Source organism: Lemur catta, chromosome 16 (assembly GCF_020740605.2).
Source record: "Lemur catta isolate mLemCat1 chromosome 16, mLemCat1.pri, whole genome shotgun sequence".
NCBI classification, from domain to species: domain Eukaryota; kingdom Metazoa; phylum Chordata; class Mammalia; order Primates; family Lemuridae; genus Lemur; species Lemur catta.
In genome coordinates, this window is record NC_059143.1 from 25,363,588 (window position 1) to 25,383,305 (window position 19,718).

A 19,718-nucleotide genomic window follows, 5' to 3' on the forward strand; every position below is an offset into this window, starting at 1 on the left:
ACTTTGTTGCCTGGGCTAGAGTGAGTGCCGTGGCATCAGCCTAGCTCACAGCAACCTCAAACTCCTGGGCTTAAGCGATCCTCCTGCTTCAGCCTCCCCAGTAGCTGGGACTACAGGCATGCGCCACCATGCCCGGCTAATTTTTTCTATATATATTTTTAGTTGTCCAGGTAATTTATTTCTATTTTTTTAGTAGAGACGGGGTCTCGCTCAGGCTGGTCTCGAACTCCTGACCTTGAGCCATCCACCCGCCTAGGCCTCCCAGAGGGCTAGAATTACAGGCGTGAGCCACCACGCCCGGCCTGCTGAAGTAATCTTGCCTGAATCTAAACCTCTATACATCGGTTCTCTACTTAAACCCTGGATGGCTCTCACTGTCCTACAGGAGAGCCCTGTATCGTCTAGATATGACAAGTAAGGCTTTCTAGGTTTGAGGCCTCCTGATCTCTCCAGTGTCTCCACTCACACTTGCACCCAACAGTACTGAGTGATTCCCAGTTCCCAAATGCACCATACCCTTTTTATTTTTATTTTTTAATAGGAAAGGCATATAAATTTATTAAATGTATACACACAGGAGCCTTTAGAATGAAGACCCAGCCCTCCAATGCGGTGCAGAAGCTTATATACCATCTTGAGGTTACAGAAAGAATGTAGGCTCAGAGTATGGCCAAAAAAAGGTTTTAGTGGCAAGACAGGTTAAACCATACCCTTTTTTAAAGCTCGGTGCTTTTTTCATGATTCTGTCTAACAATAATTTCCCTCCCTTCACTAATTTCCTTCTGTAAAATTCCTATTTATCTTTTAAAATTCTGTTCCAGAATCACCCTTTCTTTCATGCCTCTTTCAGATTATCCCAGATATAAACTACTATGTCTTAGCAGTATATACTTTCATTATGATACATACTACACCAATTTATAGTTATTTGTTAGAAAAATTTGTTTTCCCTTCTAAGGCTGTGAGCTTCTTATGGGCAAAGATCATGTCTTATTAATCTTTGGGTCTTGAGAAACTACCAATGTGTCTGACAGATTATAGCTACTTATAAATATTTCTTAAGGAAATGAATGGATGGATTCTTTTAAGTGAAAGCAATACATGTCCTGTATAATTCATGGGATTGTGCCCTAGTAAAGGGGTCAATATCTGACGGGGTTCATCACTTATTCATTGCTCTTAGTTCTTTTCACCCTTTTGACATTTATGTAATCTTGTAAACTCTAAGGTTGTAAGCATCTTATCCACATGAAGGAGTGACAGAAACTGACCACATTTGCCCTGCCCATGAGCCATGTGCCTTGTGACATTAGTGTCAGCACAGATGGGTGATTTCCCCCTTCACTTCTTCTATATGACTTTGGGCAGCTGTTATACTGAAATTCATGAAAAGAAGAAACAATTTCTGTTATTTCAGAAGCAAAACTGCTCTCTGTAAAAGAGCTCTGTTTTTTCCCTACTAAAGGTTGTGCTCTTCTCTCTTCCGAAGGCAATGAGAATGTAGTCAAGCATTGTATATCTCAAATCCCATTGATCAGAGTTGAATTGGAAACCAAAGAGCCCGTAACCATGCTCCCTGGCTGTTTGATTCATGGGCTTTTGTCCAAGAGTTCCTCTGTTGAATCAGTGCAAGCTGTAAACTAGCAAACCCCCCTTTTTACTATGATGACTATGATCAATGGGTAATAAGTGAGTATTCTCAATTTTATCTAATTATGCTACTTCCTAGGAAACTCTAGGGGTAAAATGAGAAGTGTGTTATTTTTCTTTTATATTTATAATTATATTCTGTGCCTTCTATTATTTCACACCACTGAGTTTCACCTTCTTTTTCTCATAAGGTACACATTCTACTTAGAAGTGAGAATTAATACCTATTGTGATGGTTCTTTTATGAGTTAATTAACCAGAAAAAATGATGAATAGACCAAAAGTTGACAACAATGTAGTTTACATCTTTTCAAGTTCTATTTTATAAGATATGATTTTGCTTTAAAATATATGGTTCTGGATCAAATAAAGCGGTGCAAATTAGTTTTTTCTTATTTCAAATAATCTCTGAAACTAGTATAATTTGAATTTCGCTTTTCTATGAGTCAGATTTTGGAAATGAAATCTCATTTCATGGAAAGTAAACTTAGCTCTTGTTTTTCTGCCCTCTCTCTTTCCTCTTTTTTTCCTCCTTTGTTAATTCAATAAATACTCACTGGCTATATCATTTGCTGATTGGATTTTGCTAGGCATTGGGAAGAATCTTAAATTTGTGAAGTTACTGCTCTCAAAAACCTTACAGAGAGACAAACAAAAAGTCAACTAGGAAAAGAGTTGTCACAACAATGCCAGATGAATAGTACAAACAGTAGGTGCTGTGAGTTCAGATGCCAGTCTTTACCTCGCTGACATTTTCAATCAGAGCTCTCTGGCCTGCCATCCTTTGTGATTTATTTTTAATAGTTCTTTTCATCTCGCTCCAGGACATAGACAGACTCAGGAACACATCACTTTTTCTCTCCCTTTCTCTCTTACTGCCTCACCTCTACTTCTGAGCCCTTGAAATAAAATGTGGAAGCTATATCCAGACTATGTTGTGGATGTCAAGTTATTATCTACCTACTTCCTCTGGAGTAAAGGAGATGGGGTTTTGTGAGTCAGAAAAGGGGCGTTTTTCTCCGGTTCTGTATATCAACTATACCTGCATATTTAAAATCTTATAAAAAGAAAGTATTTGGCCATGTTCAGCAGCGAATTGTTACCAAATTGAGGAAGCCTCATTAATAGCTCTCCTTCTTTCCTGTTGTTATTCAGGCTAGACCCTGGTTGTGTTATCTAACCCACTGTGAATGTGTGCACACTCTTCCCTTGACTCCATAAACCAATGCTGTTCCATGTACTTCTCTCCCTTCTTGGCAATGGGCAAATAATCCTTCACTCATAGAAGCAACTAGGGAGGCTATTTGACCAATTTGGGGAACATCATTTTCACCACTAATTTTGTCTTCTACCCTCGGGTGAGTCCTTTTGAGCAGACTTCTGCTAGTAATTCTGTTAAATGTATCCCCAGGGAATCAACCTCTCTCTTGTTCACATCTTTGTTTCCATTGCTGTGGCTATAATATGTAATTGTATCTTAATTGCTTTTATGCTCTTGTATTTCTACTACTGCCCTGTAAGCACCTTGAGGACAGGGACAGACACTGGCTTGATCACTATAGTACACTCAGAGCAGAGCACACTTGCTGGAGTATGAAAGGCACTCAGTAAAGACTTGTTTTGTTTTTATTTATTTATTGTTAATGGACAGATAATAATTGTGTATATTTATGGGGTACTGTGTGATGTTTTGATCTATGTGTACATTATGGAAAGATTCAGTCAAGCTAATTAACATATCTGTCACCTCACCAACTTATTTTTTGTGATAAGAACATTATTTGTTGAGTGGATGCTCAGAATTGAGAGAAAGTCACTGCATGCTATGGCAGGTCAGAGGAAAGGCACCAAATCCAGGCAATCAGAGAGAGTTGGGGAGGATTTCAGAGGAAGATACACCTAAAGAAACTGAAGCTGAACAATTGAGACCTGAACAGTGACTGCAGTTTAACTCAACTTTTGGGAAGAAGGCAATCCCATTTTTAAAAAGGCATGGAAAGAGCCCATCGCAAGACAGGCAAAAAAAATCCATGCAGCTATGCCTCGTGTTAACTATTCCTGAGAATCAAAACAAAAGTCAGATTGGTAAATGTATGTGTGCATGTATATCTGTGTATATAAGAGAAGAAACTTTAGTTTTTAAAAGTTTAATTAGATGTAATTAAAAATCAAATCTATCAACCTCTAAAACCCTGGATATTTGATCCAAAGCCCTCTATATGACTAAACATTTCCATTAACTTTCTCAGTATTGTCTTTTTTCCTCACGCTAACTTTCAACTTTTTGTATCTTTTTTTTATTTTCTGTTTTAACTGTTGACATTTTAAAAGTGTTTGTAAAATAGGTCCACTGCAGACAACAGTATGGTTAAGGAAAGAGATGTGAACTTAACCACCTTGCATGAAGTTATTACATATAGGAAAACCATTGTAAGTTCTAAACCCTCAACTTAGAAATGAATATTTAGAAAATTGCTTGTTTCCAAATTGAGGTTTTGGGTGTACAAGGGACACCTGTCAACAGAATGAGGTAGAAGGCATACTGGTCATGGAGCCCGAATGTCTACACCCTTAATTCATCATCTGTTGAATGGGATACATGATAATCTGCTCTATAGTCTTCATAGGTATTCCCACAACTGAAAAAGAAACTATATGTGAAATGAATCACCTAACAGATGGTAGATGGTTTTATTTAGTTGTAACACAAGATCATTTACTATTGTAGTTATTTTGACATTAGAAAGTAAAAATTTTATAACCCCTCCAACAACTACAACAACATTATGTATGGAAAAATATGTACAGCAATTTAGGTTAGTAAAAGTAAAGCTGTACTTTTAAAACATACAGTTTTAAATAGGTTTTCTCTGTGTTTGTGGCACAAATACAGCAAGTGTGTTTACATAGAAATGGCTGTTTGCCTCATTAGCTTGAAGATAATACACATTGTAACCATTTTGTCTCATAGAATGATTGAAGATAGTGGGAAAAGAGGAAATACCATGGCAGAAAGAAGACAGCTGTTTGCAGAGATGAGTAAGTACGGAACTTCCATTGGATACTCATGGAAAGGCTAGAAATAACTTTCATCTTCATGGCATTTGTACTTGCCTTAAAATCCTAAGCTCTTTGCATAAAGTGTACACTTGGCCACTTTTGTCTCCTACTGTGTAAAAGTTCAATTAGTCAGTGACACATCATAATTTCTTACTAGAATGTATATTTTATGTGAAAGAAAAAGTTTCTGGACCTATATATGTATATGCACACACACACACACACACACACACACACACACACACATACACATGAGATACTTGGTAAATACGATATAGTGTTGACGTTAATACAGTCCATGACACTTTAAAGTCTGTGTTAATCCCCCTGCACTATCCCAGTGGCTGGCATATTGTAAACACTAGGTAATATTTGTGAGATGAAACATTGAATATCTTCCCTGCAAAATGATATGGTATGTTCATATTGCAATGGGGAGTTAGGTGTGATTTCTGGACTAAACTATAAGGTGTCATTTGGACCTCATCTGTCCTACAACCCAGCTTTTTAAAAATACTAAGGAAAAGAAAAGATAAAAGGAGCCCAGAGGTGACCTGCTACACAAGGGAAACCAAACTAAGATTGTATTTACTGACTCCAGTGGATAATCTATTAAATAAAGGCTATTGGTTGATGTGAGTGTGTGGTTATTTAAGTAATCGATTAGTTAACAGTGTCTCCCTTATAGACCATTTTTCTTATTCATAAAGAAGAACTTGACATTGGTGGGAAAACACACATCTCAAATTAAATGTTATAAGGCAAAAAGTACGATTCTCTTATTGTCTTTTTATCTCTCCTTCCTGCATAAGGAATGAGGATGAGCAGGAGTGAGTGGTAAGCCTTTTTCCCTGAGAAGGCAGTAGACAAAATTAGGTTTCTACTAAAAATTGGAAGTGATTGGCAAGAATGAGGGTCAGGGCAGATAAAGGAAAGTCCCAGATAATAAGATTCATATTTTCCTTTATCATTTCCCAATAATCTAGCAGCGCCAAGGCAGTATTAGAACTAACAAAGAGGAAAGAACATTAAAATTGCTGTAGGGAATCTCAATCATACTCCTTGCTTTTTCCACTTTTATAGATGTGCCTAGACTGTTTGTGAGAGTTTCAGCCAAGACTTTCCAATTTCCTAGGCCACGTTGGGCAATGTATCTTCCCTTGTAGCATGGTTGATTGCCTGGCATTCTAACCATTTTTGTAGATACAAATCTAACAGTTCAAGGAGCCTAGTGACTGCCTGGGCATCTAAACAAAATCCAGAACAGCACATGCATCCTCCCACACCACAGATTCTTGGGCTGAAAATGCAAGAGTCTATCATGGGCCAATGTCTTGTCAAACACACACAAAAAAAATATTAATATTTACCATGGAAAAGTAATAAATAAAAGGAAATTCTTGAACTTATCATTGTAACACTAAAGGCTATATCAGCCAGCATGCTGTAAGAATTATAAAAGTGTGCTTATTTAATGATTTTGTAAATATAATACTTATCTGAGTTTAAGTATCCCAGTGCTTTCTGTGCCTGATGCAGTGCCTGGCACAGACAGATACATATGTTGCAAATGTCTATTAACTTAAGATTGCCCAACTCAAAGAAAGCTTGACATAAGTTTTATAGTCATAGAAACAAAACAACTCCACATTTTTCTTCAAGTGAGAGAGGCTTAGGTAAATCGTGCATTCATTTCCCAGATAATAACTTTCATAGAAACTTTACAGTGATGTCATGTGGTTTTATTAAATGGTTTTATGGGTGCTCCTGATTAGTGATCAGAATAGATAAACAAGCCAAACAAATATGTATCTTTCTTACCTGGGTGTGCCAACTCAGATGTCCACAAAAATAGCTAAACGTACCTGATCTTAATAATCCATTAATCTGAACAACATGTTTAGATCAGCACTGAGTAGAATTCTACTGGCTAAAACAATTGGCTGGTTTCAAAGGGAGGAATTGATTTTGATAGGTAGACTGTTATACAAAGAAGAAAGGTAAGCTCATTGGGAATGTGTTAAGTGGTTGAAAAGTATATAGGTATCCCAGCCCTATTAGTAAGACTGAAAAGAAAGAAAAGGAAGCTATTATCAGAGAAGACTTGAAAAGTTAACTTCTTCCAGTAATAAGTGATATCTAGACAGGTAGCAAACAAGGACTAGGAACTTGTAAATCTGGTCAGCTAAGTATTAGCTAGAAATAATTTTTTTTACAAAAACCAGCAAAAGAAAGCACCAACAAGATTCTTTGCTTTAGAAATTATAAATGTGAAAGAAAAATTACAATAGATGCAATTAAAAAGGTAGGGATGACTTCATTCAAGAATATTGCAAGAAGAGAGAGAGATTGAACTCAACTACTCTGGAAAAAAAGGCAGGAGTGATTTTAAGTGCTGGAGTGAGCTAGTGGAAAAGTACCTAAGGACTTCAGATGAGAAGTTGGTCCATGTGATTAGGCCATCCGTTTGCTAATTGTTGCAATTAAAAAATTAGGCTTCTGTCCTCCAGCAGTGACTGGGAGATTGGGTGATAAATTCCACAATGGTTGCATTTCAAAGCGCTGGTTCCCAGGTCCTTGAAAAAGAGATTCCCGGGTTGTAAAATTAGCAAGTGACTGGGAGATTTACATCTCATCAGAGAGGCAGAGAAAGAATTTACTTTCTCTGTAGAAAGTTTTCTAAGTTTTCTCCTATGGAAATTTTTCTGAAGTCAGTGCTCTAAGAAAGGGTAGATCAGTGGCCTAGAGCCGAGAAGGAGCCTGTCTAAAGTTAGGCAAGGTGAGGGGAATGTTAAAGCCATCTTGGCCTTACAAACCCCAAAGAACAGAGAACGATTGATAAGGAAGTTTGACAAATTCAAGTGATTGTAGCACTTAGGTGTTAAACATTTGCTCTGAGCTCATTACCACAGCAGCAGAAGCTGGAAAAAACAGAAAGAAATGAAATTAAAGAAGCAGAAAGAAATGAAATTAAAGAAGCATGGGCTCACAGATAAGCAGAAAAAGACCAGCCTTATATAAAAAACTGGGTGGCCACCTTCTTTGATTTAAGAAATTCTGGCCAAGTTGCCCTTAACCAAAAATTCTCTTTGCTATAATGCCCTATCAGTTTATTTAGTACCTTGGATTAAAGCTGAAAAACCTGTAGTTAATGTAAATGCCATCCTCACCTTGGCCTTTTCAGCCATCAAATAAGTTTATGAGCTCAAATAAGTTTATCAGACTGAAAGCAGAATAAATTGTGTGTTCTTGGAATCAAACTCTCCTTGTCTTCTGTTTTTCTACTCTCAGAGCACATTTAACTCTGCCTTGTGTGATAGTGAACATGACCATGCCACTCACTACTGTGAACTCCTTTTTAGGGACAGACCCTGGACATGTCCCTTCAAATCCATGCACCTTTGAGGCTGAGTCAATGTTTGTTTAAAAGCACACTTTTTTTTTTTTTTTTGTAAAAATGGCACAGAGTGGGTAGATTTTAATGGAAGGAAAGTGATTGCAAAATACTCTTTGAGAACATGAAAGGCTGCTTAACAAGATAAGGAAGGTCTTTGGGAGAAAGCAGAGTGATGCCCCTGGCCTCTAAGCAGAGGAGAGACCTGACATTTAAGGGGAGCAAATAGAGCTACTCAGCAAGCAAATAGAGCTACTCAGCAAACACCGCTGACTTGTTTGAAGTCCTTCTTCAGAGTGTTGGCTGTGGTTGGAATGGAACAATTAGAATGGAACCTAGGGCAGGCTTTTTTGAAATGTGCACTATGAGTTTTAAGAAGACTGACTTCAAAAATCCAGAAAAATGACACCAAAAAAATGACAAATGGCCCACCCCCATGGGCCATGGCAGATACAGTGACTATTTTCACTGGCTTTTTCATTTCTCATGCTCCTCCTTCTGTTTAAGCTGTTAATATCATTGACCATCCTGGAAACTCTTATGTCACCACCCTAGCCTTGTCTCCTGCTTTTTCTGGCCACCCTACTTCTCTTTTTCTGTCTCTTAGTACCCTCTAGACACTAAAGTCATATTTACAAAGGTTTTGTTTTTGACCATTTCTTTCCATATATAATTTTTCTTACTCCCAGAGCTTTACTTTATTGCTATGGCTCTCAAGTGTTCAAGGAGCCCCCCCAAACCACCTTCCAAATTTTCATAAGCCAGTTTGTTGAGAATAGTTGGCGTATAAACTCAATGTTTCTTCCAGCCCTGCCCCACTGGTTGTCAAGGCTTCTATGCATGAAGCAGCCAGAGGGGGGGCTCATTATTAGCTCCACCAACAGTGCCCATCACAGAGAAGCCGATGTCCTTGCCAAGCCCACTGCCTCCCAGGGTTCCCAAAGCCACACAATCTTTGAACAACTACCAAACTCCCAGGCACTGTTCAGAAGTGTACAGGGAGTTCCTGTTCCCAATTTTGTGCCTCATTTTGTCACCTAAAGCGTAGAATAGCCCTACTTGTGTACACAGTCTCCTCTTGGAAAAATATTCCCAATCTTGGTCCAACCAAGCACACTACTACATTTTCTATGTTTATTGGTAATTTCTGGAATGTATTACAGCTCTAGTCAAGAATTCCATTTCCTTATGTCCTGCTGCCCACTGGATATCTCCACGTGGACATCCCACAGGCAACTCAAACACTTTAGCCCAAAACTGAACTCTGTCTTCACTGGTTTACAAACCTGTTCCTCTGTGTCTGTACCTTAGCTCAGTGAAGGACACTCCATCCCATTCAGTTGCCTGAGGTAGATATCATTTTTTACTCCCAGACTCCTTTACCTCCCTCCCAATCTCTCTCTGTTTCTCTTTCTCTCTCTCTTTCACACAGACAGACAGACAGACAGACAGACACACACACACACACACACACACACACCGTCAATCAAGCACAGCAGAAATCAGACACAGGGTTCATAGGCTTCACTTTTATTCTGTAAATATTTCTTGAGTGAATTTTTAAATGACATGAGATATTTAATAATCTAAACGATGATGCTGAAGGTTTTAGAGTGAACTATCAAAACACAGAAGGCATAAAACACAAGAATTATGTCAAAATCTTTAGAGTAAGCTAAAGTCAAAACTTAGGTAAGTCTGGTTGGTTGAATGGATTAATGAATTGATGAGAAAAAAGTAGAAGGAAGGAAATGAGGGAGTGGGAGAAGGGGGGAAGGGAGGAAAGAGAATCCTGAAAAGAAGAGCTAAAGAAAGGAAACACAGGATTTGCAACTGATAAAAGAATGTGAGCAATCATTCATATTTATTACTTTGTTCAAACTATGACATGGGTATAAGAGGGTTCAGGAGATGGTGCAAAAGCCCCAAGTTACCTTAAGCAAACTAGCTTTAAATGTTTTATGATGAAAAGTTTCAAATATACACAGAAGTAGAAAAAATAATATGTATCTCTACCTTTAAGAACAAGGATTGCTCTACTGACTTTATTTCCTTACTCATTTGTTTAAATTTCATCTTTTTAATAAAGGAATTAAGTCAGCAAATTTTACTTTTTACTAAGAGTCCCGGACTGTTAGATCAGGAAAATAGCATCAGATAAAAATTAACCTTAATTTCAGCAAGATATTGACAAAGGCTCTTAGACTGTGCATGTGTTGGGGAAATGTGAGCTGGGTCACCAGACAGTTAGGTAGATTAGTAGGCAGTGTCATGACCATGCCTAGAAAAACAGCTAATGTGTCAATCAACTTGACCAGTGTAGAGGAAGACTGTATTTGTGGCCCTGTTCAGGTCTTTAGTTTTATAATCAATGACTTGGATGAAGACATAGAAGACATGCAACTAATTCCAAAGTAAGCTTTGGGTTTATAAACTTTCAAGAGAAACCATACATGTAAAACTAAATTAAGTTCATGGTTTGTTGGGGCGGAGACAAAGAAATTTATTTTAAACAAGGAAGATAAACAGAGCACAAAACATACACAGCATATCTCAGCTCAGCTTCCTTTGGTGCCTTTATGGATGGATCCTGCAGCTACCACTTACCTTGTCTCTGCAAGATAGTGTGCTGCCGTATCTGCAAAGCTGAATTTTGTTGTGCATCACTCCCCTTTTAATATTCAGGGCTTAAATCATCAGCCAAGAATAACTTACATAAATAGGAAACATTTACAGACCTACAGACCCCTTCCTGATTCTAGAACAAAACACCGGGTCAGTTAAGACCACTTAGTAATGGGACAGGAGAGAGCAGTCAGTGCCCTTCTGTTCCAAGGAGGAATATCCCTGCATTCCTCTTTACTGCATTTTTAAAGGTGCACCTTTGCCAAATTGCCCCTGGGACCTCTATCAGAGTGAGGTGCAGAGGTACCAGGGTTACTGGTCTCAGAGGGTAAGGTCTTGCTTTAACTAAGAAACTTAACTGTGTGGTACATCATAGTCCTTTTATATCTGGAGCTTAAATCATTATTCTTGAAGAATTTACACAAATCATCTATTCCCATAATGTTTTCTTTTAAGGGATTATTTACAGATATTAAGACTCTCCTGATGGTTGAGCCAAACTCAGTATCAATAAAAAAGTACATTCTCATCCAGGGGGCAAGGCGGATTTAGCATTCGGGTATTTCCGATCACCTCTCTGTCTCTGGTTATCTGGCATCCCAGAGAGATCATTTCCCACATGAGCCTCTCAGATTTACAGAGGCCATCAAATTGGGAAGGATTTTTGAAATGAAATTCCAGTGACAAAATAAGAATCTTAAAAGATATCAGAAAGGTTCAAAGCATGAGCTAAAAATTAAAAGAAACTTACCAGATAAATATGAAGTCCTATCCTTAGCCCCCAAATAAGCATTTATATAGAAAACAGAAAAGATCTGACTTATATAGAAATACATGATTTTTTTTAAAACCAGTTTTTTAATTAACTGCAAACCTAATAAAAGCCAGCAGAATGATCCATCTATATAAAAAAGATCACATTAGTTAAATGTCCTTATCAAAGGTGGTAATAATTACTCTCTATATATTCTATACAGGTAAGGCTATAGCTGAGGCATTCAGGTTAATTGTGGACATCTCGTTTTAAAGAGATATTAGCCATAGAACAGAGTGAGTAGAATGTTTAAAAGGTCTCAAAACCATGTTGGATGGTAATGAAAATAATAATAGCAACTGCCATGTATTGAAGCCCTATCAGGGGCTACACTTCGTGGTAGACACTGTGCATGAAATGGCTGTGAAGCTGAACACCTTTTACCTAAGAAAGTTAAGGAGAGACTACCTCCCTGGCTAAACTTTGAAGTCTGTGATGACAGGGACTTTTGTACATAATTTTCAGATGATAATGAAGATGCTAAGAATGATAATGATAGCCACTTCACAACAGTTGAGAAATGAATTATCAAGTGGCAGGGAGAAAAGATTATGTCATTCCAGAGGGGAAACTAGATCAAACAGGCTGAAGTTACAGGGAGACAAATTAAAGCTCAAATGTAAAAAAAGAAATTTCTATCACATATTGTTGCTCAGAAATAGCACCGGAAGCCTTTGAAGGAGGCCCATTTACAAGGAATCATTGTGTACCCAGTGCACAAATGAAGACTCTACATGTTATTCTCATTTTATACATGAGGAGGTTGAGATTCCAAATAAAAACTTGGAGAAGTTCTGAAAACTAGGAAATGACAAAATTAAAGTTGACTGACTTCGAAGTCCATTTATTTTCACTAAGTTACAATCTTCCCTATTGTTGGAAATCCTATGTGGCCATTGGCTAAATGTCCAACTCTTGAGGACATTTCTAAGGGAATTCCTGCATCCGCTGGGGGTAGATCCCCACCTCTCTGATTTGTCACGTGCTCAATATCAATGAGCCTGTTTGTCAAGTAATAAGCCTTCTTAATCATGAATGTTTAATGATATGCCTCATAAAACCACAAAGTAATAAGACTACTGATAACATTTTAAGTGAATCTAAAGAGATCCCAGTTTGAGTTGAGGGCCTGCTAAACGCTGTCAGTGAGGAATACTTGCTAATTCATCCTGAGTTCCACTGGGAAAGCATGTCATTGGCCTCCTAATATAATTGCTTCCAGGCAAGTTCATTTACTTGCTACTCTATTTTATTGTGAAGCGTCATGTAGCACATTTTACAGGTGTGCTACTGGTAAAGCGAAAGTGCAATCCATGTCGCACATAGCTATGTGCCTTTTTATCTGTTATGAACCATACGCCTGGGCTGAAAGAAAGGCAAATATGTGGAAACAGAGAAAAGCAGACATTTGTCAAAAGTCTAATATATTCTAGACATAGTCTAGAGATTAGCTCGTTCAAAGAGGAGCAGGAGGAATACTAGGAACTCAGGCGTTAATGTAACAAGCAGCCCAGCTGCGGGGGATTGTGAAGAGACTGGCCCAAGCCAGGCAGAGCCTCTGTGCTAGAGTCGTGGGAACTATCGCTGCGTAGGAAGCTGGAAGGAGCCCGCGGAGGGGCTTGGATTCTGAGCGGGGCTTTCACACCTGGTGTTATGGGCGTCAGGAGTGATTCTGGATTCCTGAGCGGGAGGGTGGAATAGGAGAGCATATGGGGAACGTGTTCCCTCTATGTTAGGGAGAACTAGAGGCCACAGTAAAAGGAAGAGTAGAGGTGGTCTTTAGAAAGGAGTCTTCTCCTCTGAGATTGACTGGAAGGATTGCAGGAAAGATATTAGTAATAATAATGAAGACACAGCACTTACTGTGCCAGTGTTCTAAGTGCTTTAAGTATATTCACTCGTTTATTTTTACAACAATTTTATGAAACAAGTACCATTATTATCATCAACCCCATCTTCCAGATGAGAAAACTGAGGCTTCTAAATGCAATTAGCCTAAGATCACACAAAGATGCCCAACTTGCAGTGTGTGATCACCTGACAGCCGTGTTTTAATGACCAATAACAGTGAATTTAAAAGGATTATTTGATGAGAGTGTCTGATACAATCTAGCTGTCTCACTCTAGCTCTCAGCTTGAGCAGCTTGTTCTCAGAAGTGGCAGACACAACAAGGATGAGATTATGTTCCTTGGTCCATGAACGTGGTTGACAACCTGATCTCCAATGCTGATGCCATGTGCTCTTTTCCCCTAGAACCTGAGGAATCTAGGACAGACCTTTTCAAGTCTTAAGGTTATGTTTTTATCCTAATAAAAATAAAAACAAAACTAGATGTATGGGTTATATCAGCAGTGGGTTTATTTGTAAACATTATAAATTCCTTTTCCCACACATGGTGTACCATATGTGTACTTTTTCCCCACCAGGGGCCCAAGATCTGGATCGAATCCGGCTCTCCACCTACAGAACAGCATGCAAGCTTAGGTTTGTTCAGAAGAAATGCAACTGTGAGTATGCCCGTTGTTTGCACTAATTACCATCATGAATCCTATAATTTACATTTAGTACCAAGTTTATTAAAACTAAGTTTTCTTACAAATTGATAAAAATATATTTATGCAATACAAGGTGTACTAAGTTCATTAAACTAGGTTTTCTCACAAATTGATAAAAATATGTTTACTCATAAAAGGGATATTATGATACGCACATGGTAGAGAGAGTGCTAGTAAGTAATCCTGAAGTCCGAATTACACTTAACTATTAGAGTATTGAAATGGATGAGTCTCTAGTTGTATATGCATTATAATCTTGGCCTTCAAATGGTTTAAATCTAGATGAGTGTTTTTCTTCTTTTCTCTAATCTTGGTATTGTAAATGCAGTGCCATCAAAACGGTCTCCAAGAACTTTATAAAATATCAAACATTACATCCTCCTTATATTTGTATTTTCTTTACAAGTAGAGGAAAATGTTTACAACCTTCTGGAAAACATTGAAGTTTTTTTTGTTTCCTGAAACTACAAAATTAGCCCTTTGTGTCAGAGTATGAACTACATTTGCCTACATCAGACAAGAGTAAGAGAAGAGACGATATTTAAAGAAACAAAGGAAGTTGCCTTAGCTTTTTTCCAAAGTTTAAATTTAAGCTGCGAGCTAGATCACGAATCACAACGGGGATTTTACATTCCTTACTGGGTCAATGCTTTCATCATATTACCACATCCATTTTCTCTTGGAAAAAAAAAATATTGCTTCATAGTTCATGTGTAAGAACTTATTCTTTTTTTGAAAACTGACTGCTATAAAAATTAATGACTCTTCTCCTTTTCTAATTAGTATTGGATAAATTTTTTAAAAATAAAAACCATGATGTTCTCTTGAGTACGTACACATAGTTCTTGAATAACTGGCATGGGAATCAGACTGTTGGGGAGCATAGGAACCTGGCATCTGCACGTGTACCCTCCTAGAGCCTTTGGCAGATGTTTGCCAGGCCCTGGGCAGGGCACCGCAGCCCCAGACTTCTAGGCTTATAGCTAATCATGACGATGAAGAAGGCAGTGTGCAGTCTACCTCACGTTGCTCATCTACGGCTTATTCTTTAGCCCCAACAACTAAAAATGGGACTGAAGTTTGGGGCAGGAGGGGAAGAGAGAAAAACATAGTTTGGTTGTCTTAGTCCATTTTCTACTGTTTGTAACAACACCTAAAACTAGTTAACTTATAAAGAAAAGGAATTTATTAATATTTCTCACAGCTATGGAGACTGAGAAGTCCACAGTTGAGGCTCTGCATCTGATGAGGGCCTTCTTGCCAGTGAAGACTCTCTCTGCAGAGTTCCAGGGTGGCGAAAGACATCACAGGAGGAGGGGGCTGAGCATGCTAGCTCCGGTCTCTCTTCCTCTTGTAAAACCACCAGCTTCACTCCCATGGTAACCCCATCAGCACATAAATCCATTAATCCATTAGTCCATTCAAGAGGGCTTTGCCTCCCAAAGGCTCCACCTCTTAACACTGCCACCTTGGGGATCAGATTTCAGCATGACTTTTGTAGGGGACAGATATTCAAACCACAACATTGGTCAAATGGCAACTATGTGTTTTAACTCCCCACAGAAAGCTAAACCAATCCAAAAAGAACAGGGAGAAAAGCACTACAGATGTTGGGGAGAATGTGTGGCTGTATTTGTACTCCTGGGTATTAATGAGTCAATAAAAGCCCCTTCCAGTGCTGGTGTTAGGGAACGAGGAAGAGTTCCCCCTTCCCCCTATCACTCATATTAAAACAAAAGGGAGAAGCTTCATGTTTTTAGCAATGAAAAGAGCTGGAATTCTCCCATGTTCTTGTCATGTATTACCACTACAGTGGCCCTCAAAACTGGGGAGAGGGGATAGAGTAAGGGTAGGAGTTCTGTCCCCTTTAAAGCTTTGCCAAACAGAGCCTTCTTTAGGCTCCTTTCATTTGAGCTACAGATTTAAAAAAAAAAAAAAAGAAGAAGAAGAAAGAAAAGGAAAAAAAAACACTACAAAATCATAAGAAGGAACAAAAAAAGAAGCAAAAAAAAAAAAAGAAGAAGAAGATAAAGAAGAAGAAAGATTCAGTGATTTGGCAGCCCTGAAGCCAACATCAAAGTGCACACACTGTGTTGTCCCTAACTTGGATGCACCTGCAGCCCACGGGCTTTATCCCATTCCTCCTGCTCTTGGAGAAAGGCCTTTTCTTATTCATGAGCATCTCCTTTTCCTCTTCCTGTTCTTTTTTAGCCCTCATTCTTATCCTCTATCCAGAATTGTCTCAGAATTTCTTAAAAAAACAGTGGGTAAGAAGTGAGGACGATAATCCATCCTTGTGTGACAATAGAACCTTTATACCTGTCCAGGGGACCCTCAGAGTGTCCATTCCCTTACCTCTAAACTTAGTAAGTATATAGTGAGCTCCTGCTGTACGTTCAGCACTGCGCTGGGTATCAGGGGTAGTGTGATGGTGAATAACCTGCAATCCCTGCCTTCAAGTTGCTCAAAATCTAATTGGGTAGATGGACTTTTGAACGGATTTATTAAAACGTGTAGAAGGGTAATGATAGGAATAGGTACATGATGTGAGGGAGCCCAGGGAGGCAGTGCCCTGACCTGGGAGCTGGAGGACCCTCCTGGAGGAAAAGACATCTGAGTAGGCCTCAAAGAATTAGTAGACTTTAAGCAAAGAAGTGCTATTTGCTTTACAATGTACCTTACAAAATTCACTCATATTAGGGTGAGAAAAGATATTACTTTTTGTATAAAATGGATGTAGTTAAAGCCCACGGTAGAAAAACAAACATATTTTGAATGCTCTGCTAAATTAAGTTTCTTTTTAAAATTGTTTCTACCTTGATCAGAGCATTAAATGCAAGTACTGTCTGTGTTTGCTGAGTTTTCCTTTCTACCTATAAGCATAACAGTTGTGATGTGCAGAAGTACTTGTAAAATGCTTGCACAGTGGATCCTGGCTTATTGGAATGAAAGTTGAAGCCGTCCTGTTAGGCAGTTAACCAACCAGAAGCAGTGGTGTTTATGTGACACGACCCGAGTAAGCATTAAATATACATCCCTGTATTAAAGGAAGGTAATTTTAGTCTGCAATAAAACCTCACCCACAATAAATTATGGTACCTTATAATGGAGTCTTACTCTTCAATAAAAGACATTTTTTAAATCCAGGTAATGCATTTGTAAGTGCATTGATTTATTGGGAAGTGTCTTAGTACATCCTAGTGCATTTGGGTTGCTATAACAAAAATACAATAAACCAGGTGGCTTATAAACAAAATTTATTTCTCATAGTTCTGGAAGCTGGAAAGTCCAACATCAAGGTACTGGCAGATTCGGTGCCTGGTGAGGGCTTGCTTTCTGGTTCATAGATGGCAACTTCTCGCTGTGTCCTCGCATGGTGGACGGAGCAGGGCAGCTCTCTGGGGCCTCTTTTATAAGGGCATGAATCCCAATCAGGAGGGCTCTGCCCTTATGACCTAATCGCCTCCTAAAAGCCCCCCTCCTAAAACCATTACAGTGGGGGATTAGATTTCAATACATGAATCTGAGGAGGACACTGGCATTCAAACTATACCAGAAACTCATTATAGCATTTACTTCATAAGAATCAATGGATCTTAACTCAGAATAGGTTGTTCATTTTTAGGCCTAGACCTAATTTACAGGCAAAATTTATTTTGTGTATTTTGTTAATAATATAAACTAATAATGTAAACTAAGTTTAAAAACTACTTAATGGAGTGGGAGAAAACATAAAAACTGGCACTTGTAAAGTCATCACCTAGAAAAAATAAATACTGTCCGGATACAGCATGGAGTATATAGGTTTTTAGGAGATTTCTTTTTTATCTAAATTCAAAGATTATAAATGTTAGTTAATTCCCCATTGTTCATTTCCCCCAGCCCCTGCCTACCATGTTTACAGTTTCCAATAATAGACCACTGGTTCCTGTCACTGGCATTCATGTTCATTCTCTTTGATTCGATTCCTGGCTGATGCTGAGAATAACCAATGCCCAGAGTTCCAGAAGGATACAAAACAGGAGGCCAGAAAACTGTGGCCCATGGACTGATGAGGCCCAGCACCTATTTTTGTATAGACTATAAACTAAGAATAGTTTTTACAGATGAATATTTGTAATCGATTTGCTTATAGGGAATGCAACTTGTAACCTCAATTAAGCAAAATGTATACTCCAAAAAAGAATTACATTCTTCTCATTGGTAAGCCAGCATTTTAAAGTGTACTCAATTATTATATATTAAATTTCATCAGGAAGAATTTTGTGGGAATTATTTTTCTTCCTTGTTATATACGTGCTGATATAGTATCCTTGGTTGTGTCTCTCAGTCCACAGAAAAACATTTACCGATCCCTGCTATAACATGAGAGTTGTAGGAAGTACCTTTTGTTTTTTTCAGATGAAAGAGTCTCCATTCCTTCAACTTTTCTCATTTTTCATCTATGTTCCAAATCACTTCTTCCCCTTACCATTCATCTTTTCACCCTCTCACACTCTTCTTCCCTGTGGCATAACTAGCACAGTCCCCAACAGAATAAAAGAACGAATGTTTCTAAAAATTAGACAAAAATTGGACACCAAGTTGGTTATTTTACATTCTAGAAGGAATGGAACAGAGTAGAAAACACAAATAATATTCCAGTTACTCCTGTCTAATCAACAGCCTTCTCTTCAGCTTCTAGATTTTTGTTAACTTTCAGCAAAAATTAATACCCTATAAGCTATTTATAAGCATGTGTGAAATGGCGACATCTCATCCTTTATTTTAGATAAATAACTGTTTTCTACTAGAACATTATTTCCTTGGTCAGGATTGATACGGTTAATGATTCAGATACCCTGTAATGTCAGCAGATCTTCTTTCAGAATTACTTTGGAGTCAGTGAAACTCAGCCTTAAGTTCATGAACAACAAAAGGCAACAAGAGAGAGAAATCAGAAATATCTAATCCCTGCTGTCTATTAGTAGGAACAAAACTAAGGAGACAAGGGGATACTCAATCCCACACCCACAGCTAACATTGCACCATCGTTTAGTCCTGTTGCTTACAGCCTGAATTTTCTTTCTATCAATTATATAAGCTAAAATTTAATTAAAATCTTATTTAAAAGGAAAAGAGGAGAAAAGGTCTATAATTATATGTGGGCTATCAGAGTTTCTCAAAATATTCTTTCTCTAGTAAATGAAACATTTTTAAAAAGTACTCTTCATCCAGATATAATTTAACTTAGAATACACATTTTTTTCTGTGTTAATGTCTTTAAGCTTCTTTCAAGATTTCTTGTGAACCAAAGAATGAAGTTACCTATTTACCTAAATGTTTCTCCATCACTGCAAAATTAATCCAAGTGAGGACCATATAACTAGTAGGTCCTGAATAAATACTGTATGAATGAATGGATATGCCCCACTAAATTCATTTTCACCAGCCAGGTGAATAGAAAAACACTAGTTCTTATGCAGCAGAAGTAGCCTTGGGATATGTTTTTAGTAGTAAATGTTAATATGCCACTCATTTTTATTCAATCTAGCATACGAGTATATTCTTCCTCTCTGCCTCATTTTTACGTATAAGGAGTTCTGGCTGCCTGTATCAGTTTTCTAATGTTGGATAACA

General features: G+C 38.1%; 1 protein-coding gene across 28 annotated transcripts in view; it reads left to right on the top strand.

Moving 5' to 3' along the window:
• The window catches only part of DTNA (dystrobrevin alpha), a 339,927-nt gene that overhangs the window by 213,002 nt on the left and 107,207 nt on the right, over positions 1 to 19,718 (top strand). For all 28 annotated transcript variants that reach the window (XR_006729289.1, XM_045527842.1, XM_045527844.1 and 25 more), the window contains 2 exons: positions 4,622 to 4,689; positions 13,971 to 14,051. Coding sequence is in view for 27 of the 28 variants with exons in the window: in XM_045527842.1 (XP_045383798.1) it covers positions 4,623 to 4,689; positions 13,971 to 14,051 (148 nt within the window). In the remaining variant the exon portion in view is untranslated. The remainder of the gene's footprint in view (positions 1 to 4,621; positions 4,690 to 13,970; positions 14,052 to 19,718) is intronic.